Genomic DNA, 27,237 nt, shown 5'->3' with positions numbered 1-27,237 from the left:
ATGGCCACCTGCTTTTTAACAGAGTCTATGCAAATGAAAACATAAAATCAAGCGCCACTTCACAAGCCCTGAGAATACAAAAGCCTTATTGTGCTGACAAACCTTTTTTCTCCTCGAAGCCAGCCTCAGATTTGAGGGTGTGGCTGCTGCTGTGCAGGGAATCCTTTGAATCTTCGTTTTCATCCAGAACCCCGGCAAAGCTGATCTTTCTTTCATACCTGTGCCGGTCCATCTCAGGGTCCAGACGCAGCCTGCAGCTCTCCAGATCCTGTAGCAGAACGTAGACCACACAGATGTGCAAGCAGTATGTTTTTCACTGCAACCATAGAAGCTTCAGGAAGAACAGCTTCAGATGGGAATTTATTTCTATCACACAGTTCTCCATCTATCCTGACACTTTCTAATCCAACTACTCTTTGGGCTTGCTGAGCCACAATGTCAGGACTGAAGTTAACAGGTGTTAACACGCATTTCTGGTTAACACTGCTGAGTTAACGCTGCCTGTCTGCAGGCTCATGAAGGGGAAAACACATAAATGGTCCCTAATGGATAGGTGGCAATAAAAGGTGGCTGTTGCCAAAGATGCCGGGTGAGTGGTTGGGTCTCTACTCCAAAAGGCTCCCTGTGGTTGATTAGGGAACGCGTTGCCACTGTACTCTTCAGAGGCAGAAAAGCTGAGAGAAAGCTAGCGGGCAGTGTGACAGCCATGCCAGCACGGCCCAGAGCAAGCTTTCTGTGGGCAGATCAGGCTGAAAGGACACAGTGGAAAACAGGGAGTAATAAAAATGTTGGCTGCACTTAAATTCTAGAAAATAAATAGCATTGCACCAGAGAGAAGCTAGTTTGCACCATCATTTTCTCCTATTAACAGAAATGGCACCATTTGTGGCACCTACTGGCTACCAGTTTGGGCCAAATAAAGCAAAAGTCCTAAGATTCCACAAGCTATGGATTATCATCCGCTTTCTCTAACCACAGCTAGAAAAAGTGAAAGACAGACTACAAACTCCCACACTGGCAAACACAGTTAAAATGCTGGGCTCTTTAAGAACATCATTTGTGCCTTTTGACTGGGGATGTCATCAGCTTTGAGATCTCCCCACCCAAAATGTAACTAGCTGAAATCTAAGATGACACAAAGCTCCTTGCTCTGAGTAAACGGCTGATGAATGTGAACGATAACATCACTGAAATGATCCAAAACAGTTATTCCAGATAAAATTCTGTAGGCTCAAGAGATCTCATATGGGAATTTGCATACAAAACTCCTAGAGAAGTTACTGGGAGCTACTTGGGTAGTTACAAAGTCTGCTACTCTAAGAGTTGGTTTGGAAAAAGAAAAAAGATTTTCTCAAACATATGTTCTAGACTGAGCTGTGCTTAAATGGGTTAACTAGCCTATCTAACACCAGCCGAAGGTCCCAAACCATTTGCAGTCAGCTTTGCATCTCCAGGGAAAATTATCATAAGTGATTGTCAGAAAAGCTAACAGTTGATTGCCATAACGGAAATACTTCGACTTTGCTCAATAACAAAACCTGGGATATAAAAAGGTGGGTGCCTAAAATAATGATGTGTAGTATCTCTAGCATTGAAAACTTCCACGTAAATAGTTTAAAATGTACCTAACACAGTTTAGGATATGAAACAAAGGCTAAGGCATTTCAGGATAAAAATCTGTGATCAAATCTGTCTGAATTACAGCAGCTTCATCAATTAGCATGCATAAACTGAGCCACGATAGCAGTACAGATATATTCCTAGGGCATGGTCAGAGTTCCCCTCCATGGAGTGTTTAAACACATTACTCCTCCTAGCTGTTTGTCAACGTGCTTACATTGGAAATTGCTGCCCCCACAAATTAACTGACAGAATGAAATACATTCTCCTAGCACACAGTTAGTCTGACTCTATCTTCAGCAACTGCTAAGCTAAAAAGAATGACTTCCTACCACAGCAAATGACAAGTTCCAGTTCTCTGGCTCTACTGTGACAGCAGTAGGCTTCAAGAGAACGTATTCGTCACCTTTGCAAAGTGAGCTTGTACCTACTCCACCAGATTCAGTAAAAGGCTTTGATTGAAACTTCAGTCAGGACTGCCTACCTCACTCAAACATAGGTAAGGGTGCTTATGCCCTCAGTCTGGCAAGTCTGGATGGACTGTGGGTAGTTAAACTGGTTCACCGCAACTAGTTCAGTTGCAAATGCTTCAGTTCTTCGACGCTGCTAAGTCTGTGCTCATATCTATGGAACAGGTATGCCTGCAAACACCAACGGAAGTGAGATTTGCTCTACTGGAATTTCAGCTTTATGGACCATAACATTATGTACCTGATTCTCTTGGAAAGGAAGCATCACTCCATAAATACACAGACTTAATATTTTAATCTGGAGTGTTGTTGGCTCTTTTCCCCCCCCACCCCGTACAAAATTAAAAGAAGCACTCTATGGCCATTTTCTCTAATAGGCTCTTGCATAACATGACCTTATGGTTTCTTCTGGCTACGCATCTCAGAATAATTCCTCCTCCTTCTCTCCTATATACAAGTCTGAAAAGCTATTAATCAGTTGCATTTCTATCTGGCACAAAAGGACAAATTTTTGTTGACCTTCATTACCCAACATATTCTTAGTTCCAAGCCTAACTACTTCACTGAGATGAATTCTAAACCCTGGTATTATCCTGCTTTTGGATGCAGTCATTTATTATGCGGTAAAAATATCAACAAAGTGTTTTGGAAGACTCCTGCTGTATTTATTCCTGTTTTTTCAAATTGCCCTTCTTGCATACCTGGGGGCTGAGTCACTTCATCATAGGTCATCTACAGCCTTTGAAACCAATTTCAGAACCTAATTACAATAATGCCCAGCCAAATCAGCCTGTCAAGCACAATTGTCATCAGCAAAATTTGATCTCAGTCTGTAATTAACAAAAAACAGAATAGTAGGGCTAAATCCTTCATGTTCACTTGGAAACTTCTCATTCTTTCTTTATAATTTTTATCCTGATTTCCTAAAGATATTAGGCTTAAAACATGAAACTGCGTGTCTGCCATTCAATTCTCATCTCATTCCATGTTCAATTCTCATCTCATTCCATGTTAACCACCTCTGAAGCTGACGGTCACCTTCAACCCAATTTGACAAAAGACAACTGAGTGCCTGTGTATTTTGTGAAACAACAGGCTGGAGGCACTGTTAAGCCGTGTTATTAGACATAAGAGAATCCACACAAGACTGAACCACTGGAAATCAGGTTTCATGGGTTCTGCTATTCACAAAATTAGTTGTCACCTAATCAGTCATTTAGCTTACTATTCATGCCAGGATTTGCCTGTGCCTCTCTCAGTCTCACAGAGGTTTATTTCTTTCCTTGCTTCGTCTCTGTTTCTTTTCTTTCTTCCCCCAGTCCCTTCAGTTCTGTTGTCTAACCCAAGCCAAAAATCCGCAACTTTTAAGCTCCAGCAAATTCTCTGTAAACCATCCTCTTCCCTTTCTCCTAACTGTTCAGTTCTCTGTCAACTGGCCCTCCTAATCAGCTAGGTAGCACGTGAGCTGTCACCTCCTGCAGTCCATCTCCCACACCTCTCAGGTCCCCCACACTCAGTTTCTTAACCCATCTGCTGCCTTCTTCTCTGCTTTGAAACTTTCTTGAACTTCCAGTACATGTTGTGCTTCCACAGTCTTATCTTCTTAATCAATCCATTTGATGTGCCCTATTCACCAGACAATGGCTCCTTTCTCCCTGCATCAGAGATCCACTTGAGTTATTAGCCCACCCTACCTCTCCTTAGACAGGCACAGAGCCAATGACTTCGGTGGGCATGGCTCCCTCTCCAGTGTGTATGGTCCACTTACCACAAGAGGCTCAGTACGTGGCCGGGGCATGTAGGGAAAGGTCTCTCGAAGGAAAGTGGTTATCTCCAGAAGAAGCTGACAGGCTGCCATTTTCAGTGCAAAAGGACAACAACATTTGGTAGGATTCACAGTGCCTAGGAATAAATATTTCTAAGGTGAGCAAGGAGATGATAGAAGATCTGGAACCAAGAGGTGATGGACATTTTCACATATGGTGCACAAAGCAAGCTGCACTAAAAGAGGAAAACCCAGACTTCTATCTATTCTACTTTTCCTACACTAAAGGGAACATAGTCAAACAAATATCAATTCATGTATTTACCAGCACATGCAGTAGTACTAACACACTATAGTGTACTATAGTATGTTATAATGTGTTATGGTGAAGTATCTACTAAACTAAAATGATCTTACAGCATTTTGTATATACCTCATTTAAAGTAAATACAGGTTAAGAAGTAGACACCATTCTTCCCCTTTAGTTTTGCATTCAGCCAAATCTTCTGTAGTTCTAGAAAAGAACCACTTTAAAATACAGTAAAATTTCTCAAAATACATGGAGTTATGACTAGCCAGCAAAGAGGTATTGTGCCTGTTATTAATTACTACCCTGATAAGTGGAAAAGACAGCCTCTTTTGAAATCAAGCTGCTTTATTTGTGCACAGAATTCAAGTGCTATTTAGAGATAATCAAGGGGAAAAAAAAAATCAAACTGCTTAATCAAATTATACATTCAAATGCTTAACCTAAAACAAAGGGGGAAAGGGAAGAGGGATTATCAAAATCCTTGAAGCTTTGTCTCAACTGAGTCTAAACAATCAGCTTCAAAAGCCCTATGCTTTGTAACCCATCTAATGCCATTCAAAGCTTGAAAAGTACGAAGGATTCTTCAGTGCTTGACCAATTTGAAAAATACTATTTAGGATAATGGACAGCAAAAAAAGTAAATAAAAAAATTAGTTGTGACAACAACTAACCACACCCATTTTTAATAATGCCCGGTATTACTACCTACATACATTTCAAAGAGATTTATGTTTTCACTTGTTTTCCATTATGTATGATCTAATTACTTTTTGCAAAGAAACAGTCCAAACCAAACAAGTGAGAGGAGACTGCAGGGATCAGATAAAACCAGATTAATCCTGTGATGCTTACTAATTCCTCTGTACACATTACCAGTAATGAATTACGGACTTTGTAGGGACTACAATAATCTGAACTGTCAAATACAGATGAGACGTACAGTGTAATGGAATATCCAACTGCGTATTTTATGCTCCTCAGTCTACTCCCTACAGCATACAGGGCAGTTTTTGAAAAATCTCTGCCTTCAGCAAGAATGCAGATCGGTTATTTTCAGACACTGGCTTTCAGGAGAGTACCTGAGCTTTTACATGGCTTTCTAGACCACAACCTGTTCTCTCTGTTTGCTTGTCTGAGACCACCCTTTGAAAGCAGCTCTGCATCCCCTTATGAGTGCCTTATCAGTGGCTGAAAAGGGACAAGAAAGACTACCCTGTCACTTGGTCATGGAATGTAGTTGTTCTTCACCTTTCAAAAGTCATTCATGGTGCAGGAGAGGGAAAATTTTGGGTGCGCTCTCCTGCTTCGGATATATCTCTTAAAGGGCCAATAAAATATCCAGAACAGCCACCCACATTCATGTAGCTACTAGTGGTGGCACACCACACAGTGGCACATGTGAAGGTCTAGCTTAGGGCCAATACCTTCTCTTGAGATCATTTCACACAAATGCCATTTCACTGCTCCCACCTACTCCTCTCTACTCCAGAGTTGGCCTTTATGCAGTGATAAGAACAAACCCAGAACCACAGAAGAAGAAACCAGAAGATACATAAACAGTGCTAGCACACTACATCCAATGACGAACAACAGTACATGTACACAGGAACCAGTACACTACAGCACACATGTATATACAAATGGTGTCTGGAGAGGACATAATGTTTGTTACCACCTTCACCTATACCTACAACAGTATGTGTTTTGACTTAATTTATTTTGATTCACAGGGCGTGTTATAATTTGCATGCCTGTCTAGACTTTCAGAATCAGTGATCTGTGACACCCCCCCCTTATGTACACACATGCACAAATGTGTGTGTTTTAGTCATCTTGTTGTTATACAGGTTTTTAATGATACTTTTTATACCAGTGTGGTATATTTCTGACTGAGAATCAGGCAAATATACTGAAGTAAAGATTTAAAAGCCTTTGGTAGAGCTGTGCCAATTCACATCAGGTGAGGAATTGACCCTCCAATGTTAAGAAACAGAAAAGCAGCTGATCTTACACAAATATTTTGGCAGAAATAACTGGGAAGAATGGGAGTCTGAACCACTTTTGGCACTCAGGTGACAGCAAGACTCAAGAAATTAGTGCCCTGCTTATAATCGCAGTTGCCAGTATGCAGGAATTGCAACTCACTGCCTGGTTTGACCCCCTTTTCCTTCAAAGTCTCTCAGGGCTGCTACCCATCTGTCATGTTGTACATCCAGGCACGGAAAGAATAGGGGAGGAAACTGGGGTGAAGGTGAGGAACTGGGAAATACAGCTGGGTGGCAAGAGGATGAAAAGAGAAGAAAAATTAAGTGCTCCTAAAGCAGAGGTTCTTACAAGCGGGGGTTCTTGTAGTAAAGGGAGTCTCCTTACTGTCATCTAAAAAGTCTTCTTCCTCATCCTCCTTTCTCAGGCGTCTCTTGGTCTCCTCATCATAAATGAGACCCAGCAGGTTGGCAGGGCTCTCACTCTCAGCATGGCACAGCTCGTTGAGGCGGACACCGATTGCCTGTAGACAGGGAGAAAGAGAAAGCACGAGGAGGTGAGAATTGCAGCCCAACTCACTGGTGGTCAAGGGCTCTGCCCCATGCAGGCTATGGAGATGTTCCAGCCAGAACAGAATGACCTGGCTTTATTTTTATTGTAGAGAAAGGGATGATAGGAGATTAATTGCTACCAAAACCATAATTATTTTCCCCCTTTTTTCCAACCAAAATTTGCAAACAGTATCAAATTTCAGGATGAAAAATTTTTGCAGATTTGGTTAAATAACAAAAAAATCCCCAAACCGGCACATGATAGGCAGGAGGAGATTAGGTCATTATTTTCTATTAATTTCTCCCACTTTTCTTTGTCCCCTTGATATATGTGTGCCAGATTTTTGCTAAGTCTGAGAATACCGAGAATACTGAAGAAACTGTTTAAGAACTTAAACTCCGTTTAAAAAACTATCCTGTGACTTAGGAATCCAGTAACAGTCCCTGTTTCCTCCACAAAACTGTTGAATGCCCACAGGAAAGCCCGCTTCCATCTTTAAAGGAGAGAATGCCTGATGCACTTTCCAAAAATGAGCTGACAATATGCATATAAAAGCTGGGAAGGTGCATGGGTAATGGTGTATAGGGGATCCATGTAGAGAACACAGACAGACAGATTTCCACTGAATACTGTTACATTCTCCAGAAATGCATTGATCGTTTATTTGTGGCTCTTTGCCAGGATCATTATTAGCATGTGAACAGCCCTCATGGTGCTGTGAGCAAAGCTACAGATGACAGTGCGTTAGCAAGCTGGGGTGGAGCAAGCGGGAGCTCTTAATGATTTTCTTCATTTTCTTTGCTGCAGATAGGTGAAGAGAACACAGACATGTATGTAAAACTTCATCCTGTGATATCATCACTTTGCAAGGGAGGAAACGTGTTTAATTACTGAGTTTTCATCAGCACTTGCCATTTGGCCTCCTTGGTTTTGGGATAGTTTCAGAGAAAGATGCTACAGAGGATTTCTGAATCTTCTACAAGTCAGCGCTGATAGTCATGCCAGCATTACATAATTTTCTTGTCTCGGCTGAAGCAAAGCAGAAATAGATAAACCGTCACAAACAGGTATTGGTACAGCTCTTCTTCCTTGCTACTAAGCAGTTCCTGTGAAATCCAGCAACAATGAAGAGCATAGACTGCTACACGAAGAGAATAAGGTGGTGGTGTTGTGGTTTGCAAGCTGATGCAAATAGTTGCCAATCTCAGCTATCTGTGAGCCTGCGCATTGCTAAATAAACTCCACATCTCTCACAGTTTTTTCCTCCTTTCATGTTTCAGGCATTTAAAGGAAGAAATATTCTGCTTGCCTCTCCACAAAGCAGTCATTTATCACATATTATTTATGCTGTGTTGTCCACCCTAATATTAAAGTAATCATACATAATCCCACAGCATCCTAACTAATGAGCACAGAATTCCTAACGTGTATTATCTGCATGAATTATCCCTGGTTTTCCTAGCAAACGGGGAGCATGCCACACTTTAAAAGAAAATGCCGCTTAACAGAAGAAGCAAAAGGAAATGACAGACTAACCTGATCAGAATAGATTTAACATTGTGTTATTTAAAAATAATAACATAGTGATATTGCATGATTCAATAGGCTGATCACTGTTCGGCAGTCCAAATCCCACCTCATGTGGAAAAGGCTTACCACCGTTACCCTCTGATGGCTGTTAGGGAGGCTGAATTAAAGGAGTTGGGTGGGGAAAAAAGGTTTTATATTCATTCTTGGTCTCACTAAACTTTGACAATAGCACTGTGTATCACAATTAGTGAGCAATGACAGACAAGCAAGGATCCATAATTAGCACAAATTTCCAGCCTGATTTACTGCAAGAAAAAAACAGAACAAGGCCTCGGTGCATTCAGAGACTAATACATTCTTCTCTCTTCATCCAAGGATCTTCCTTCTAGAGCAGCAGCCCTGCTGCCACCAAGCAGCAAGGACGGTGTGCTGTAGTGTTGACAAGGATCTGGTAGCATGGAGGCAGAGATGGGCTGGGGGAGGTATCCCATCTTCTTGGTACTGGAGCTGCTTAGGAGCTATGTGAGTGCACAGTCATTCCGCCCTTCATGCTGATATTGCCCATGGTGAAATGGGCAGGTTAACACACAGAAACGGCAGCATGTTCTGCAGCAGGTGCCTGTACTGCAGCAACAGAAAGCTGTTTCTCCTCACGGTTCACCCTATCTGGTTGGAATCTGGTCAGAGCCAACAAAAGCAGCCGTTTGAGGAGCACAACTTGCAGGGTCCCAGCCCTACAGGCTTGGCTAGTGGCTGCTGCTTACACTTGCAGCCACCTTCATCTAAAACAGCTTCTGGGAGGTAAAGGCAGTGCCAGAGGACCAGCCTTGCCCAGCATTCAACATAAAGGGACTGCATCTCAGCAGTGCTAGGTGCAGACCAAGCCTAAAGCATGAGTCTGTTTGGGGGCTGGTGATGTTGTGGGTAACTATACTGCCTAGCCTCCAGTGAGAAGAAACAGAAATATTCATGGGTGGCAGGACACCTTGCAGTAAAAAGAGAAGAAATTTGCATGGTAAAGACTATTCTCCCAATCTCCTCCTGCCTTACAGTAAAGTGAAAATAATGCTTTTCCCTTCTGGGATGTTCCTAAGCAGCTAGGAAACACATGCTATTCCTAGCATGGAGAATGCATCCAGATATGCCTTACGGTGCCATTACAGTTAAGGGGAAGAGAATGCTGCTAAGTTGCTTGCCATCAGATTTCCCTGGCTCCTTTCTCGTGATCTTGCATCATCTAGTGGTACTTTAACATTTCTAAAAGAAAACCTTCCTGGACTTTTTCCTGGTTAGGCTATTTCAGTTTCTAAAAATGGCAGCTGATGGGGAATCTAACTGGCTTCTAATGCTTACTGACTTGCTTGCTCCCATTTTGTCAGAATTTGAAGAAAAGGAATGTCTAGAGGTATAGAGTCCACCAACAGATGGATAGCACTGACTGTCAGCAGTGAATGCAAAAATACAAGGACTATGTAATCATATGTTCTCCACTTGGAAGGATTGCTCAAAGGGGTTAGGCTAAGGTGGTAACTTCATGGAATATAGACGCAAATACATTCACGCTATGTACTTTTTCAAGGAACTTTGGTATCTGTGCTTTTGTTAAGATAGTCACCTGTGTTTGAGACATAACAGAGAGCAGGGTGCCCAGGTAGCATTCCCTGAATTAGGTACAGAAATGGAAGGAGGAGAGCTGCCAAGAGACAAAGCTTATTAGCTTGGGTGCTCAGACCCAAGCTAGGTTCTCCCCCTGGGCTGAGTTTGGCAGTGGGAATGTACTGACACGGTCAGCAGTAGCTCAAGGTTCCCTACAACGTGCTCCACTGAGAAGCATGCGTTGGTTTAACCTAGGAGAATACGGGTCAGCAAGGCTTTTTTGGCATAGATTACGTAAGTACCCCAAGATTACAGAATACATGGTTTTCAAATTCCCCTGAGCCTTGGATTTTATGTCTTTTTTCTTCTTGTTTTTTTTTTTTTTTAGATCATGATGCTCACTGTAAAAATCTCTGGTTTTGTGAAAAGAGGTGAGAAGCACAAAGCTCACTTCCAGATAGACATATGTAACAGGCACCACAGCGGTCAAAGAAACTTCTTCCACTATTCTGACTTGAGTGAAATGACTTGCAATAAGCATCAGCCTTCAGCAGGTATACCCTGGTGGGCTTCCAAAGAAATTGCAAGTGGCACTGACAGGGCCAGACAGGGCAATTGCCTAGTTCATGTATGGTAAGAGATCACGATCAAATAAAACTTGAAGGAGCCAAGCTCAAAACAAAGAGACAGTTCTTTAGATGACATGTAGTAGCCCCATAGAATTCCTTGCCAAAAAATGATAAGTGCTAACAGTTTGTATGGGTGCAAAGAAAGACTGAACAAGTAAGTCAAAAAGAAATCCATTACTAAATATACAGCATCATAGAATCATAGAATCATTAAGGTTGGAAAAGACCTCTAAGATCATCGTGTCCAACCGTCAACCCAACACCACCAGGCCCACTACACCATGTCCCTAAGCGCCTCATCTACACGACTTTTAAATACTTCCAGGGATAGTGACACATCTAGCTCAAGCAGCCCTGGGCTAAAATATTTGGAAGCTAGAAAAAAGCAAGTAGTATCACACACCCTGCGCTTACTCTTCCTTAGGCATTCACATATGATAAATGCTGGAAACAGGTGAGCGGACCAAATGGATCCTCAGAGGGCACAGAGCAGGGGGACCTTAACAAAGTCCTTTTCCATTAGGAGAAGAGCCGAACCAGGCAGGCTGTGAAGTGCAAGTTGGAAGGGAGGCTTATGAGTCCCCATTTTACTGGAACTGAAATTCTGCATAGGATCCAATTACCGTTACATTTTGGTATATTTTTTAATGTAAGTAGACGAGAAACACACACTTACATCTCCCCACTGGTAGAAGAGCTTAGCTGCATTCCACTGCAGCTTCTGGTTCCTTTTGTTGCCCACTATAGGAGAACGCCCACGGGACAGGCCTTTCTTAGTAATGTTCACATGGTGGCCCTTCATCCACTCAGGCCAGTTGCCACGATTACAGCGGTGAACAAAGCGTGCACACTCGAGGAACAGGGCTGCTCTCGCCACCACAGGAGCTTCCTGAAATGTTTGCAAAAAATCACCTTAAATGCAAATACATTGGAAAAATTCTCTGAACATTAGAGGATTTTGTGCTTTAATCAGTTGCTTTGCAAGTTTGTCATGGAGTCACACAGACTGAGCAATCTCTCCATCAGAGTCTGAAACCTGGATCTCTGCCTTGAGCTAATAAAACCAAGGCTTGTAAACGCTGAACAGTTATGCTTAGTCCAACCACTAGAGGGGCAGAAAGAGCCATATTATAAACTTATAAACAACCTTGTTTCAGTACCCTTCTGTAATCTTTTCTTTCAGAAACCATGTAACTGCCAAAAAAGCAGAAGCGTGCATCTGACACTTTTACTGGAGGAATGAGCCAAGTTTTCTTTTCACCTTCGCTAGTAAGGCTGCAAATATTGCAAGCGCAAATGACAGCAGGGCCACATGAATCCTAGCATTTGTCATGTTAAGTTCTGCTTGTGCATCTTGGGAGTGGAAGCATGAATGGAGGCTTGCTGAAACTAGGAAGAGTGCTCTTTTGCACTTAAGCGGATATGGAGAGTGAAATCCATTACTGGCATAAGTCAACAAAATTTCACTGGCCTAACTTCAATGGCCTTAGCAAGCATCAGACAATTTAGTACTGAAACTTAACATCAGGCAGCTGAGTTTTGAAGTGATTGACTATTTTCCAGAGGAAAATCTTCCTGCCCCCAGCTTGGAAGAGCACTTTTCTTTAATGGGAGAAATGATATTGAGTGTACCTTAGTTTGTATTAAATCACCCAGCAGGATCCTCGTTAGACCAATAAAGAATGCTTCTGAAACTCTCGAATATGTTAAAAAATAGACACTGTAATTTGTTTCCTAAAGGGTAGCTTAGACTCAGGGAGGACATCTCTTCCCAGCAGTCTACAACTCTGCACAAATAACATCTTTACAGACATGGAAAGTGACTAGAAGCAAATGGTTCTCCTCATTTCCATTTAATTTCCCCCCTCTCTTCCTGCAATTTTCACAAGCAAAAACCCCTGTGGCCAGCAGGTTGTAAAACTAAGAATACAACAATGTCCACAATTTACAAGCTGGCTTTGAAAGGTTCCCTAATAGGGATTTCACAGAGCACAAACGTGTATTCCACACATTTAGATGCTGGCAGCTTTAATGAGGTAATTTAAACAGATCAGCATCTACTTATACGGGGAGGTTCCTCATCTGTGGTCCATAAATAACAGACCAGCCCTGAGACCGTGGAAGATGGTCTGTGGAACACTATTAAATAGTGCCTCCAATAGTGCTTTAATCAAAAGTTGAAAGCAAGCAATTTTAGACCAATGCTCCAAAAGTTTGGGAATTGATTTAAGAAATTCTGTACTGCAGCTAAACTTACAGACAGAAATTACTACCAACAGGACTGAAAAAAGCCATGCCTTTTAGGGGATCGGCAAAAAAAAAAAAAAAAAGGATTATGTTTTGTCTACATTAACAAGAAAACATGTTAATTGCTTCCTGACACAACATCCTGTTGCAGTTTTTTGGTCGTATTTTATTCAAACGTTGGAAGAAAATAGCAATCTTTTAGCAATTCTCTTGAATAAGAACATTAAAGCTGGGCCAATGTTCTGATGAGGAAGGCAGAAATCTGAAGCCAGACAGTCATTGACAACCACAAACAAAACTAATGTCTAGCACCTGGAAAAACCATTACAAATTACTTGTTGCCCACGTGCAATATGGAACACTGAATAGGTGAGGATTTTATTCTTTTATTGTCGCAGAGTAAAACCTTAACTATGGAGACATACATGAAAAGATGAAGCCCGGCCTTAGTCTCCTCCTGTTTTAGTTCACCATTGGTAAAGTCACAATTTCTTAACATATAGGAATCTTGTAAAGGTACATGTTATAAACGTTATGGAAGTACTCAACTACTATAACTAAAGGAGGATCTATAGGATGGGGGGTGAAGAGGAGGAGGAGTGTGTCCTGGAGCATGAGTTCCAAATTTAAAATCACTGAAAAGACCTCCTGCACGAAGGAGGACTTTCTGAACATCACGGGGCACAAGCTCCCTGTGATTGCTTACCTGAGGCTCAGAGAAACCTGAAGCGGCAGCAAGAGAAAGATGAAGATGTGACAGAATGGACAAGGATGGATTCACACCACAGAGAAACACATCACAAATGGAGAGAAATGAATCAGGCAGGCGATGCCTAGCTGAAAAGAACACAAGTTACCATGGTCACTGTCAAAACTTAACACAGCAGCAATACTCTCACAAGCCTGACCGTGCCTGTGAAACTGTTCACAAGTCCACTTTTAACATTAGACCTATTATATCACTTTGTCTTTTGAAAACTGTTCTTGTACTGTATAAATTGACATGAATAAGAATCCACCATTTTCTTAACAAAATTTCAAGTACTCCCATCGGAGCTTTTCAACAGATACCCTGATTTGTACTAATAACAGCACAAGCAATGACCTGGGTGGGAGGGAGCAAATACAGAATGGATTTGGAATTTTACAGCATCACATTACTGTTCAAGTACAGCTGATTCTGCAGAGTTTTATGACTGCAGAGTGTTTAGGTCCAGTTTTGTTTTCAAGGACAATGAATTTTATAAGACTAATCAACCAGTGGTAATTTTCTTGTGCCCTTTCTTATACTCTGCAAGGCACTTTGAGCAATAATTCATTTCCACTGGTCTCTTCAAGGAAAAAAAAAAGGCAAAATAGCAACAATCTACTTTTAGAGTAAAAGAAGTAAATTCAAGTACTGTCAAAAGATGCTGACTGTATAGTTCTGCTTTGTCTAGCCATAAGATAAGTCTGGCATGAGAAGTAGCCTAGCAGGTATATGAAGACCAATGCCTAGGACAATTGCCTCAAAAATGTTAGTTCAAATCTCTCTGATTATATCTAGAAAGGGTCAAGTACAATCCATGACACGGCTCTTTGTTTCTGTTCCCAGTCATCTATTCTGGGGACCTGTTTGGAGCACTCTCTGACTTCCTTCCATGTCATATGCCCTCCTATGGACAAATATTTCTCCTATGTAAACAGGGACATGGGAATAACAGAGCCTGCCCAAAAACCCTTGGTGACATGGAGTCAGGATACTGGCAAGTATTCTTGCAGTTCAGACTTTGCTTCTGCCCTCCCAATACTTGGTAGGTTCTCTCAAACACAACCCTGCTATAAAGCAGTGCCATTACGGCATTTCAACACGGGTAAGGGATTTACATGTTAGAACAGATCAGCTCTCACATCTTATTGGAGAAGTGTAATGGTGATAGGTGTCACACATTGCTAAATTGCTCAAAGGAAAGCTTGTATTTCCCCACCTGAGTCATTTACACTAGTCTAATCAGGATACTTTAGGTAAATCTTTATACAATGCTAGACAGTGGTTTATTGGAACCCTCTGCAGAAACTTGATCACAGACTGAAATATCATATTATTTGCCTTTCGACTTCCAAAGTTTCTTAAAAAGAAAAAGAAAATCAATTTCATTATTGCCAAGTCTGGATTTAAGTTGGTGACATAAGGATGAAACTGCCTGCAACATATTATCAATTGTCACTGAATGTTTGCAAAGCCACAAATTGATTGTAGTTTTACAAAATTCAGTCAAGGATGGATGCTGCTTCTGGAAAAATATGTTAACTACGTAGTTTCTAAAACTAAGGCAACACTCAATTTAATATATAAATAAATCATTACCTCCATAAGCATGCAGCCTTTGTTTCATTGTTCTAATTTCTTTAAATCACTGTGGCAAACCTGTATAAACATCCAAGCTGATCAAAGATCTTGAAGTCAGTATAAGAAAGGAATTTCGAAAATCTGCATGAAAAAGCATGCTGAAAAAGTTTATGAAAGAACTGAAACTGGAGCTGTTTGCCTTTCATTTTTTAAAGGTTGCCATAGCAACTAGACTGGATAAAATGACTTAAGAAGCTTTTAATTTGCATCAAACCTGATTCAAACTATTACTTCAAAGGCCTGGAAACAGAAGTTAAAAAAAGAGACTGTTTTCTGTTGGGCGTGCTCTGTTGACATAAAATGTGGGAATTTTCCATAACAGCATACATTGCCATTAAGCAATACAGTGAGATGACAAGCCGTCACCTTTTGAAACCTGCAGTGCGTGTGACTTCTTAACTTCCATATATCTCCAATACTTTGTAGACAAAATGCCAGCTGAGCAGGTACTTGTAAGGAGTCTCCCAAGTCTGTAATTAGAACAAGGCTTCTTTCATCTTTAGCTGCAGACCTTCTAGAAATTCTGATACCAAAGCCTTCTGCATCATTCAGCGGAAAGGAAACAGAATCAAACTCTATCTTGTAAAAGCCAGCTCTGGAAGTCAGGACAGACATCTTCAAAACAGTTCACTCTCACCTGTAGTTTTCAGGTGACTTCATACACAGGTACAGAGTAAGTTGGTCTGTAGCTTAAGCGTTTGTCAAATTTTAAAAAATAAATAAGACGTTTACAGGCAATAGGGACATAATTGCCAAACCCCTGTTTTACCGTCTGATTTATTAGCACACAGAGTAGCGCATCCCCAGAAGGATCTTAGTGACATACTTGACAGCAATGAGCTCCTGCCTGTCCATGCACCTTACATTCCCTGTGTTAGTTTAGAATTTGCAATGGGGTGGCAGCCTGGCAGCCTCGAAGAATGAAGTTCTCTTTGTGCAGCACACACAGCAGGAGTTACTATCTCCCCAAGCCACCTCCTGAGCTCACTGCAACCCTGACTGGTAGGAACCACTTCTGATTGTGAGAGCATGAGACAGGCTTCCCCATCAGCCACTGCTTCCATAGCTTCCAGCCAGAGGGCCAACAATCTCCAACAGGAAGAGTGGGAACTAGTGAAGAAAACATCTGATTACTGAAGATGGACAGGGACCAGTCCAAACAGCGGAGTTAGATGTGAACTGATAGCAACAGCAACTTTGGGCCAGTATTAATGCAGACTTGCTTGAATCTGCAGCCTAAGGATGCAAGGTTAACGTATAAAGACGTGGTGCACAGCGTGTATCAATCCTACAACTATGGAGCAGACAAGGCAGCACAGCTCAGGGCACAGCACTAGCAGAATGGGAGAGTCCATGAGCCTGGCATCTCCAGCAGCGAGCAAAAAAATCGGATATGAGCACAAGTGGCATGACAGTCAAAGAGGCGAGTGGTGAGGAGCAGGAAGACAAAGGGATAGAGAGGATGTGGATGCTCTGAGAGCAGTGGCTTTCAATCTTTTTAAGTTTGCAGACATCCAAACACTTATGGAAGGAAGTAGAAGAGCACTGTGCAGAGAAGTTACTAATAATTGGCTGGCTTTTCATAGCTGTCTTCGTCACACTCTTGTGCTTGTCACATAAGCACCTCACAGAGCCCCACTGGCCCATGAACCACAGGCTGAAGGCCACTGCTTTAGAAATGGAAGGCACTGTTAAAAAAACAGCAGCTGCAAGGAAAGGAAGGAGGGAGATACAGAAGAGACACTCAGTGTCAGGAAGAAGGGGCTGAATTGTGACACTTCTATGATTTGGATCTGCAAAGTAGCAATATCTGCATTTAAAAGCATGCAGACTCTGACATTTGAAATTTTTTCCACTGACTGGCTCGAGTGACTAATAGTTCAGCGTTGCCTAATGTATTTATAACTCTGTCAGAACTCCTGAGTGGAATTACTGTGCCTCTCCAGGTAGTTATCCAGTCTTCAATCCTTATTCTGTAGATTATTGACACTAGGAGCAGAAGCAGAATGGCTGTGAGCAAAATTTGAAGTCTGACAACAGAAGCTTTGCGCTGGCAATAATCTAGTTATGGGGAGCCATGTAATAAACATCCATTTTGTCTGCATACTCATCCAGTCACAGATGCTAAAACTCCATCTAATAACAGCAACACCAGTTGGCATTGCTGTGATGCTTTACCTGCTTTCTGTGCGGGCATGAACAGCATTAGTGAATGACAACGGACCACCACGTATGCACATGCTCTCACTCAGCAGGTAAAAATACACCAACAAATGACTTACAAGATCTAGGGCTGCTGCCAAAATGGAGGCATCGGGGATAGTGCCTGGTTCACAGCAGTTCAGGAGAAACTGAAAGCGCTTCATGCCTTGGCGGATTGCTCCCAGGTTCACAACGTTCTTGGATTTTCCTCCTTCTTGGTTGGAGGTCAAATGATCATCAAAGCTATGGCAACCTAAAGAGGTAGAGAGTACAGAAGGGATGCAGGGAGGGGTAGGAAGAAGGGAACACAGTCTCTCACCAATAAAAAAAGTGCTACAAAAACCCTGATGAGTACAGTCTTGGTCTAAATCCCTTCCTCACCTTGAGGTGCTATCTTGAAGATAACAAGGGTATTTTTACAATATTCATGACTTCCGTGAAATAGGCGTACAGCAAGCCAGATTCTGGTCTTGGTCATACTGATGTCTGCCCAAAACAATTCCACCATATTCAGTGTGGAAGCCCAGGATCTACTCCAGCATAGGTGAACTAGAATATTGCCCTTCTGCCCCACCTCTTTCACACAGAACATCATGCTTACTGTCTGTTTTTCCCGAATAAACTCTTATCTTACTTCTCTATTGCTTCTAAGTTTACCTTAAAGTGGAGCATGCATAAACCTTATTCCTCATGTATCAATTTAGTAACATATCATCTACTAGGCCAGAAAAATCAGTAGGAAATATTGGAAATGTTCTATGTGGAAATCAAGTACTGATCTTTTTTTAGACGTACATCTTCTGCAATTACAGAACACCCAAAGTGAGATGGGACTCAACTCCTAGGTATTATCATCATTCCAGCCTCTCTCCCTTGAAGTCTCTTGCACTCTTTGGGATGCAAAGCTCCCTAATAAGATTTCCTTTTGAAAATGAAGCTAGCCCCCCCCCCCTCCAGGGCTTCTTTCAAGCACGATTTTAAACTCCATGTCTAGAGTTCACGTGATAAATCAACTAATCCCATTGCTGATTGGAATGAACACTTCTGAATGCAAAAGATCATTACACAGTCGGTACCCAGAGTTGAGAGAGTGCTAGAAAGACACAGATGAGAAATCAGGAAAGCAGTTTCAAGGCCAAGGTGGCTGGTCAAAACAAGAATAGTCAGCTTCTGGGCTTTTTCTCTTTATCCATAATACTCTCCCTGTTTACATGTGAAAGTAGAAAAGTTTACAGAATACTGAAGGATAAAGCACTGAAGAAGAGAACACCAAGGGGAAAATTCAAGATTGGCTTTAAACATGGATTTGAAAGACGCAAAACGTCAGCTTTACAGGACTTTGTGACTTCTCCTTCCTCAGGAAAGGAGAACGGCTGAAACCCAAAGTCCCTTTGAGATCGCACTCCCCATAATTACTTGGAAAGCACTTAGATACCACAAACAACAGTCACAACAAAAAACGACAATGTAGATCTTCACTTTTCCCCTGAAGACAGAGGTATATCAAATTTCAAGAGACTTCTTAGGACACCTGTGGATTTTCTCTCTCCACTGAAGCTGTACCTAGTTTTCCAGTAAACAAAATGTTCCTATGTTGGGAAATATTTCATCAAAATGGAACAAACAAATAAATAAAGTAGAAAGAACAGGTAGAACACTTACATAAATGAGCAGGCACAAATACCCTTTTCTTCCAACTCCTCCTGTTTCCTTATAGCATGCTATCTGAGCCTTCCTGCTATGGCTGTTGTAAGGCTAACTCATTTGAGGTACAAACAAATGTTTCCTATTCAGGGCCCTGTTAGGGCTGTGCCTGTATGAGATAAAGAACAGAAACTTGACTTTCTGATACAGAAAGGCATGCCTACGGCATCTCCCTAACCCCCACTATGAAGATCTAGCAGAGGCGTTGTCCATCTGGGCTCAGTGGTACTACCTACAGTCTGTCACTACAGCCCTTTGCAGTCCTTTGCAGTCCCAGCCTTGCACTTTGTTGCAAGAGAATCCTTCAAAGGCAGCTGATGACTGTCCTCTACTACGCCCATCCTGGAGTAGCCTTGCTGTAAGCAGGGGAGCCCTCACTGGCTTAACGTGACTCAGCCCTGCAGAAAGTCTCACCCAGTGAGCAGAGACCATTTCCTAACAGGAGGACACTGGATGCCCAAGCTCCTGCCCCCACAGTTGCTTCCTGTGCGAATGCAAGATCACCCCTCAGAGCAAGCACGTGCTGTGGTTCGCCTGTGCTGTGTGCCTTGAACACCCCGGCAACTTCTGCGGTCGCTCACAACGTCTTCAGTAAGTGCCCGAAGGAACGTTAAGGGTCTCATGTAAACATACTGTAACTCACTTCTGTATATATGCTGTGTTCTTAGTATAGGTAAAAAGATCATTAAAATAAACATTCTGTTATGCATGAATGTGCACATATTTATGCGTATATATATGTATACATATGCACACATACAGATACACACACACACACGTACGTATGCTTACATACATATCCAACACGGAATTTCCAGTGGTCTAGATGATATATCACAATGAAGATCACAATTCCTAAATAATGTGACAAATTATTCTACACTTTATTATTATTTTTTTACTGTAATGTGTTTCTCCTCTCTCTGTTTTCTTTCAAATTTGGTCTACTATGTTAAAAAACCCAAAAACACAAGAGGAAACGCCACATGGAAAAAGCATGAGCAAAGTAATGACATAACATCATGAATGACAAGAATGGGAAGGCAGAAATAGGTTCCAAAACAATGCTTTAGGGTCAGACCTTGAGGGATTTAACAGTATGCCCATCCACTTTCAACAGGCTTTTATTCTCTTCTCCATAAGCACATAAAACCTGCTGATATTTATGGAAGATATAGAAGCACTGGAAATCTGAAGGCCCTCTGTAACGTTGCTGTTCTGCTGTGTTATAAACTCTGCCACCCTGAAAAGGCCTCATATCGATTTCACTACGCACATACAAGTACATACACACAGAGGCATGTACAACTACTCTAACATTTTTGTTAATGGTATGTGGCTTTCATTGCATACCAGAGATCCTTGTGGACATGGTGATAGAACTTCCTTAATTGTCACACTTTGCCTTTAAATACCCTCCCTTTGCTTCAGTTAGTGATCAGGCAACAGCCCAACCCTCCCCATCAACATCACTGGACAATTTGCCTGTTTCTCATACTAACACGCAAGGGTCTCTGTCTTTAACCCATTGCATTTTATTATGGTATTTCTAATGCATGCATATGTCAAAACCAAACATGTGTCATGTACATCTCTTCTCTCACAGGCATGTAAAATACGTTTCAAGTTCTCTTCATTAATTACATAAATTCTGACGTTACTCACAGAAGGCTGAAGTATGGACAACACTTCCAAATTTCAAAAAGCCAATACTAATGTGTCATCTGAGTTTTGTATAGATGTAAGATGAGCCACACATACTGAAAGGCTTTTGACCCTCACAGGGCCAAGACTAAATCTGTGCCATTAAATTAAGAATATGGGCATTCTAGGCAGAAGCAAACTCGCAGTGGCATAAAATCAGCATTAGCAAGATGAAAAAAAAAATTTCCGACAAGAAAATATGAAGGACAACTCACATGAGCACTGTAGAAACAGCTGTGGCAGTCTATAAAGATCTCACTGCCCTTCAGTTGTTTGTTCCCAGTAAGAGCTGGGAGAAAATAGGGTGGAAGCATTTAACACCTACTTCAGCACAAAGTAGTGGACGAAGAAAACAATGCAGTTCCTTCCATTGTGGGGGTATTCACCTTCAGCTACCAAGCTACAACAAGCTGCTGGGCTGATGCATTCTCCTTCTAAGGGAACGATACTTTTCACCTAGGAGCTAGTTGAAAACCACCACCAGTGTTTCTGCAGTGGTAGAACGATGACCAGTTTAGACTGGCAAGATATGCTCACACTTTGCTAGTATCACTTGCCTGAACAATGCCATACATACATTACACTGCAGGTCTGGGACAGATGATGGTGAAATACATACAATGCAGTGTCAAAGTGTAATGTCAGAAAATAAAAAACATAACGTCAGAGAATGTAACATACCGTAAAGCTACGTAAATCATGGTGAAAAAGAAAATCTACTCCTTTTTGTGTGTTTTTGGGAGTCAAGTTGAGTTTTCTTGAAAAAACAGTAATAGAACTTCAAGATACAAGGTTGTCTCCCTGACAACAAGGACGAGCTCTGAGCTGAGGACATGTGAATGACTGCATGACATTTTAAAAGAGAATATATCATGACCTTGTATTATTCATAAAGGTACTTTTCAAACACTGCTGATTTTGAAAATGCATTGCAATTAAATATACTTTAGTGGAAAGGAAAAGTAGTGTTGTTATTATTATGTTGTGTGCTAAGAAAAAGGGACAGCATCCCTAACGAATGGTATGCAGACACTAGACATGCAAACACAGAAGAAAAGAGATAATTATAACAAGGTTTGTGCAGGGTTTTCCATTTCATCAGTGCTGATCTTTGCTAAAACTGCCAAAACTCACAAATTGGGGAAAAAAAAAAAAAAACAAACCAAAAAAAACCAACCTGATGGAACACCCATTGTTATATTAGGCAATGAAAGATTTACACACCTAATTTTGAACTGAATAAGTGCTTTGAAGCAAGCATTAATTTTTCAAGTGTGTTGATCAAATTCAATTTGATTTAAAAAGCCCAAATGTTATATTTGCATAATTTATTTGGATAGTCTTGATTTTTTAAAAAAATCGGCCTCACTAGAGTTTTTTCTAAATCAAAACAAAAGAAAGAAGGAAGGGAAAGAAAACATTTACAAAGACTAAAAAGTTGGAGAAGGCTAGAATGGATACAAAAACTATGGAGAAAGCAGGAAAAAAGGGAAAGGGGTAAAATACAGAAAGAAAGAGATAAAAAAAAAGATAAAAAGAAAGAAAAAAGGAGACGAGAACCCTGATTTCTAACCATCTTTTTCTTCTGTGTGATGAAGCTTGGATGGGTGTCTTCGGCAGGTGCGCCATTTACCAAGACGCTTGAAGAAATTCTCCTCTTCATCTCGCCCGTTGTCCAGGCCACCTCCTGGCCCCGCTCCTTCTGACAGCTTCACCGCGCTGGTAAACTTCACCTGTGCAAAGACAGAGGGCTGGGTCAGGCTGCGCCGTACCACCATCTCTTGGCCTTCCTTGCTTAGACATAAAGCATCTACAGAAGGGCTGTAACAGAGTGGATGTAGCAATACAAGTGGGTCTGCACAGATTTATGCACACTGAAGCACTTCATCTTTTAAGCTTTCTGCTTAAAGGATTGGTCTTTCGCAAGAGGCTGTAAAGGCACAAAGAAGGAAGGAGAAGCGTGACCAACAATTAAACCTGAAGTGTGTTGACAGAGCCTGCATCTCTCTCTCAGCGAACCAAGGCAGACTGACAAGTACAGTGTAGGTTTAACCTAGTCTTCACTGTGAGCTGACGAAGTCCAGTATCAAATTCCCATGGTACTCTACTCTGAAGACTTCTGTGACCGAGTCTCATTGGCTGCAATGTCTATGTTGAGTAGAATGTTTCCCTGGACAGCTAAAACCACCCAGATCCTGTCCTTCCAAGCTTTCTGCAATCCCACCTAACACATTTACCTTGGAACTTTGCCTGATGAAAGACAGACGGTCGACAGAGCTGATATCTAGGAGATCTTCCACCCCGTCAGCCAGGCCAGAGAGGGAGGAGCGCTTCAGCCAGTTCCCTGTTGCAGAATAAGCCACTCAGGACAATTCTGACAATGCTTCCAAGCAGAATCTATTTATTAGCAATTGCAGCATATTTCTCCAAAGCGGCCATGCCAGGGTATGGGAAAATGGGAGGAAAAGGGAAGGCAACCTTTTCATGTTACGTGCATTAACTACCATGCAAGGCCAGGTCTTGGGACTTGTAAAGGATATATTCTATGTTTATCAAATGCTATTTGGAATACTTCTCTTCTACAGAGAGGAACAATGCCTGTGAGATTAAGGTACTAGCCTACTACTTTGGAGACATGGATTCAATATTCTATTTTGCCACATTTATCCTCTGTTACCTTTGGCAAATTGCTTACGTTTCCCTTTGCCTCAGTTCCCCATCTGTAAAATGGAGAGAGCAGCATTTCCCAGCTTCCCTTGGGAGAATAACAATATACTTGGACAATAAGGAACTGTGTTGCAATATTTCTTAAGACAGATATATCTATCTGTGTTTCTCTGCACATGCAGTATGTATAGAGAATAGGAAGAGACATACATTTACCTATGGGGAGTTTGAGTTTCTTTCGAAGGGAGATTCGTCGGGAACGGGAGCGGGAGCGCCTGTCTGTGGTGGTCCCAGAGTGAGCAGTGGTGCACTCAGATGTGTCCTGCTCAGACTGACTACTGGTATCACTCGCTGCACTCTGTGACTTGAACATCTTCCGCCAGAAGTCCTTGCGTCCCAGAACAGCCCCTTGGATTTGCTCATCACTGGAAGAAAAGGGATGCAGAGCATGAACTGCATTTCAGTGAAGTCTGGATGCTCAGGGGAATGAAGCCTCCCTCCCACAGCCCCCTCCTGACCTCTCTATTCTTTGAGGTTGTTTCATTTTGAATTCCAAACATACTCTTCTCAGTGGGACATACTCAAGTTTGACAACACGCTTAATATTGTTCAAGGCACAAAATAACCATCTTTTCTACACTGAGGAGCTTGTCCACTGAACAGGTCATTCCAATTTTTAGTTCCTACATATGAAAAACGTATCATCTTCTTCAGGTCAAAATGACCCATATTGATAAAACTACATTGGTGCTTTCTATAAGCATGTGTACTGGAAAGCTTTTGTCATTTGTGAACCTGCTGGCGTCACAGTTCTCAACATATTGGAATGGGGACAGCGTATTTTGCTATACTCTTGAGATCTCCCACGGCTGTGGCAGGGCTCAGAGCGGAACAGCTTGCTGCAATTCTGCAGAGCAGTAAAGGGCTTTATGGTATCCTTGCAGTCTCGGCAACAGTGAGACTTTGCAGGCTCAGTTAATGGAGGAGAATGCATAATACAGAGCTCTGGGCCCTTGTGCAAGCAATGTCTTTGGAGAGTGCATCTCAAAGCACTTTAACAAGACAGACGGCTATTCAGAGGCACAGAAAAGTTAAATGACTTGTCCAAAGTTACTTAGGGACCAGCGGCCATTTATAAAATTTTCTAAAATTTTTAAGAGTCCTGATTAAATTTACTTTAATATTAAATGGCAGAATTCTTTGGACAATAGAGACTTCAAACGTGCAATCCCTAACAGCAGGTTGATTTGCTCATTAAGAAAACTGGTAGAGCACCTGCGCTGATAAGGGAAATGCAACAATCTTTGGAGACTACATGCCCAAAACAGGTCAGGAATGGGCTGGCTCTTGGGAGGCAGTAAAGGATTAATGACCCTTGCCAACAACTTGGAAGTTGAAAATTAATAGAATCATTCCTCAGAAGCACAAACAAAGCATGGAGAACAGCTGTGACGACATCTCTGAGGAATTAATCCTCTATTCATGGATACGGGAGTATGCGATATTGACAAATCTACTGCACTGTCATTTGAAAATCTCTGGTGGTTCCCCATCAAAATCAGGGTAGGTCCAGTTGGCAGCACTGAAAATAGGCATTACCTGGATGTTAGCAGCAGCTCCTGAACAGCCACTCAACGCATTTGTTGTACCATCCAAAGAGGTAAGTCCTTGCTGTCCTGCCCATTTGTACTAAACTCCAGAAGGAAGCTGTTGGCAATAATGCATGAAACAATTCAATATTTACTTACTGTTCTGGAGTTTGCATTGGGCGGCTTGAGATGTAACTACGGCATTCATCAGGGGCAGCTGATGCCTGGCCTTTGTCAATGATGACGCTTCCCACCTCGGATCTACACAGACAATATAAATCATCAACTAAAGCGAATGGATGGCCCATCTCATGGTCATCACATAGCTACATGACATGGAAACCAGCACTGCTGAGCAACAAAGCAGCTTTAGAGATGTACTCTCTCTTTAGCAACTTACTGCCTCTATATATATCATTCATGGAAAAGGCATCAACTCTTAGAAGTAAAGCCAAGGTTTTTAGGAGTTTTTCAACTTTCTTAATCCTTCTTTCCAATATTTTAATATGACAAGCCTCAAAGCACCAGAGAAAACTTCTTTTTGATAGAAGCATGGCAAGATGTGATGCACATTAGAAGATATGTCTACCCAGTGTTTTGGGACTGACATGATGCTTCTTACTTCTCTTAACCTTTTCTCCTCCCACTGTTTCCATTGCACTGTCCTCTTAGGCCTCTTGTATGAAAGGGTTAACACTTTTTGCTGCAAATCTATTACTGTCTCAGTTCATTAAATTTTAAAGGAGACTGCTGCCACAACACAATTCTGTACATCAGGAACTGACATATGCTGTCAAGATAAAACATACAAGCCCTTGGACCTTCTACATTTGTGTTCAGTGCATGCAGTCATACAGCCATATGCAAGTCAGTCATTTGCCTTCTCCCTCCTAGACACCCACCTTTTGCTCCCAGAAGGTTTTGGCTCTTGCTCTGTTTCCTCTGTTTTTTTTCCTGGTATTAGCTTTTCAGCGCTGTCTAAGAGGGCACTGAGTGCCACTCTCCGAAAGACATTCCCATGAGCCTCCTTGATAAACTGGACAAGCTGTCGGATATCGCAGTACAAGCCCTGAGTAGCAAGACATCATGAAAATGAAAGAATTCAGTCTGCAGTTTGTGAAGCAGCAGTGAGAATCAATACTTTCTAAGGTACTTCAGCAGGCCATTACTTCCTCCGGCTGTGGTCTGATATACACTCCATGTACAGGGTTTGTGTTTTCTGGCTGGAATCAAAAGCTGGAACCACCATTTAGTGCACTCAGAAGCAGCAGACAATGAGGAGCATTATTGTTATGGAACATGCTCTGCAACGGGCTAAAGCAGATGTAGAGGTATCAGAGGCTAAAACAGCTGCAAGATGAGGGAGCTGCAAAGATGACTTAAAGCCTGTTTTACCCTTCACCTAGCCCATAATGTTAAAAGGCATGAAAAAGCTAAATGAAGGGGAGGGGGGGAAGTAGAGTGCAAAAAATTGCATGTTTTGTTTCAAAACCAGTGGGTGTCTTGGGATTTTTCTTAATTATTTTAGAGCTTTACATCATGGGAAGAGAGAGGAATGACTCACTCATTCCCCAACTTACTCCTACACTCAAGGCTCTTTTTAGTTCTGAACATTCATACGCATCTGTGATGTGACAGATCACCTCTATATCTGAGGGCAAGAGGACGGAGAGAACAGTTTTACAGGACCTGATTTTTGATCTGTGAACTTTCCTGCCACGGGTGGGCCACGTCCTTAACCAAGTAAACTGGCTTTAACTTTACTGAAAGTTGATTTATGCTGGCTGTCATCTTGTTCATTAAACCCTTGCTCCAGACTATGCTACTAATCCATTTGGAAAAAAAAAAAAAACTACAGAAGCTGCTTGAACAGAGAGGAAAACGCAATTCAGAGTGCACAACTTTTACCCTGGCTAAGTCCCCAGGTTGCAAGGCAGGCATGCAAGGAGGGCATCACAGTTATATCATGTTTCAGCTGTGACTGCATAGCTTGCTACGCTCAAGGGATTTGGCTAAACTGAATTAATTCTTCACTGTAAAGCCTCACTGGTGATACCCAAGTGAAAAAGTAACTTTGGTAACATGAAATCAAGTGCTTACCAGGTTTTCCGGGCTGTGCAGCTCGTGTGTAGTGGAAGCACAGCGAGTGATCAACGACTTGAACATGGCACTCACAATAATACCTTCTACGCTCTGGGCTGTAGACTTGTTGTCCACTGTGGTGAAGTTATTCCCAAATCCAGCCTTGTCTGTGAAATTCAAGTATACAAGCAAGCCCCC

At 41.8% G+C, this 27,237-nt stretch overlaps 1 protein-coding gene across 2 annotated transcripts in view; it reads right to left on the bottom strand.

Moving 5' to 3' along the window:
* Positions 1-27,237, bottom strand: part of UNC80 (unc-80 subunit of NALCN channel complex) — a 130,493-nt gene that overhangs the window by 68,301 nt on the left and 34,955 nt on the right. The window contains exons 16-26 of one of the 2 annotated variants that reach the window (XM_075153728.1): positions 27,058-27,206; positions 25,860-26,026; positions 25,117-25,218; positions 23,579-23,793; positions 22,939-23,045; positions 22,335-22,434; positions 17,374-17,546; positions 11,132-11,344; positions 6,536-6,671; positions 3,859-3,992; positions 103-268 (exon numbers count right to left, since the gene is read on the bottom strand). In XM_075153728.1, the coding sequence (XP_075009829.1) occupies positions 103-268; positions 3,859-3,992; positions 6,536-6,671; positions 11,132-11,344; positions 17,374-17,546; positions 22,335-22,434; positions 22,939-23,045; positions 23,579-23,793; positions 25,117-25,218; positions 25,860-26,026; positions 27,058-27,206 (1,662 nt within the window). Of the gene's footprint in view, positions 1-102; positions 269-3,858; positions 3,993-6,535; positions 6,672-11,131; positions 11,345-17,373; positions 17,547-22,274; positions 22,435-22,938; positions 23,046-23,578; positions 23,794-25,116; positions 25,219-25,859; positions 26,027-27,057; positions 27,207-27,237 lie in introns of both variants that reach the window. The other variant, XM_075153727.1, reaches the window with a different exon arrangement.

Source organism: Calonectris borealis, chromosome 6, assembly GCF_964195595.1.
Source record: "Calonectris borealis chromosome 6, bCalBor7.hap1.2, whole genome shotgun sequence".
Classification (NCBI taxonomy): domain Eukaryota; kingdom Metazoa; phylum Chordata; class Aves; order Procellariiformes; family Procellariidae; genus Calonectris; species Calonectris borealis.
This window is presented reverse-complemented; position numbering and strand designations above follow the sequence as displayed.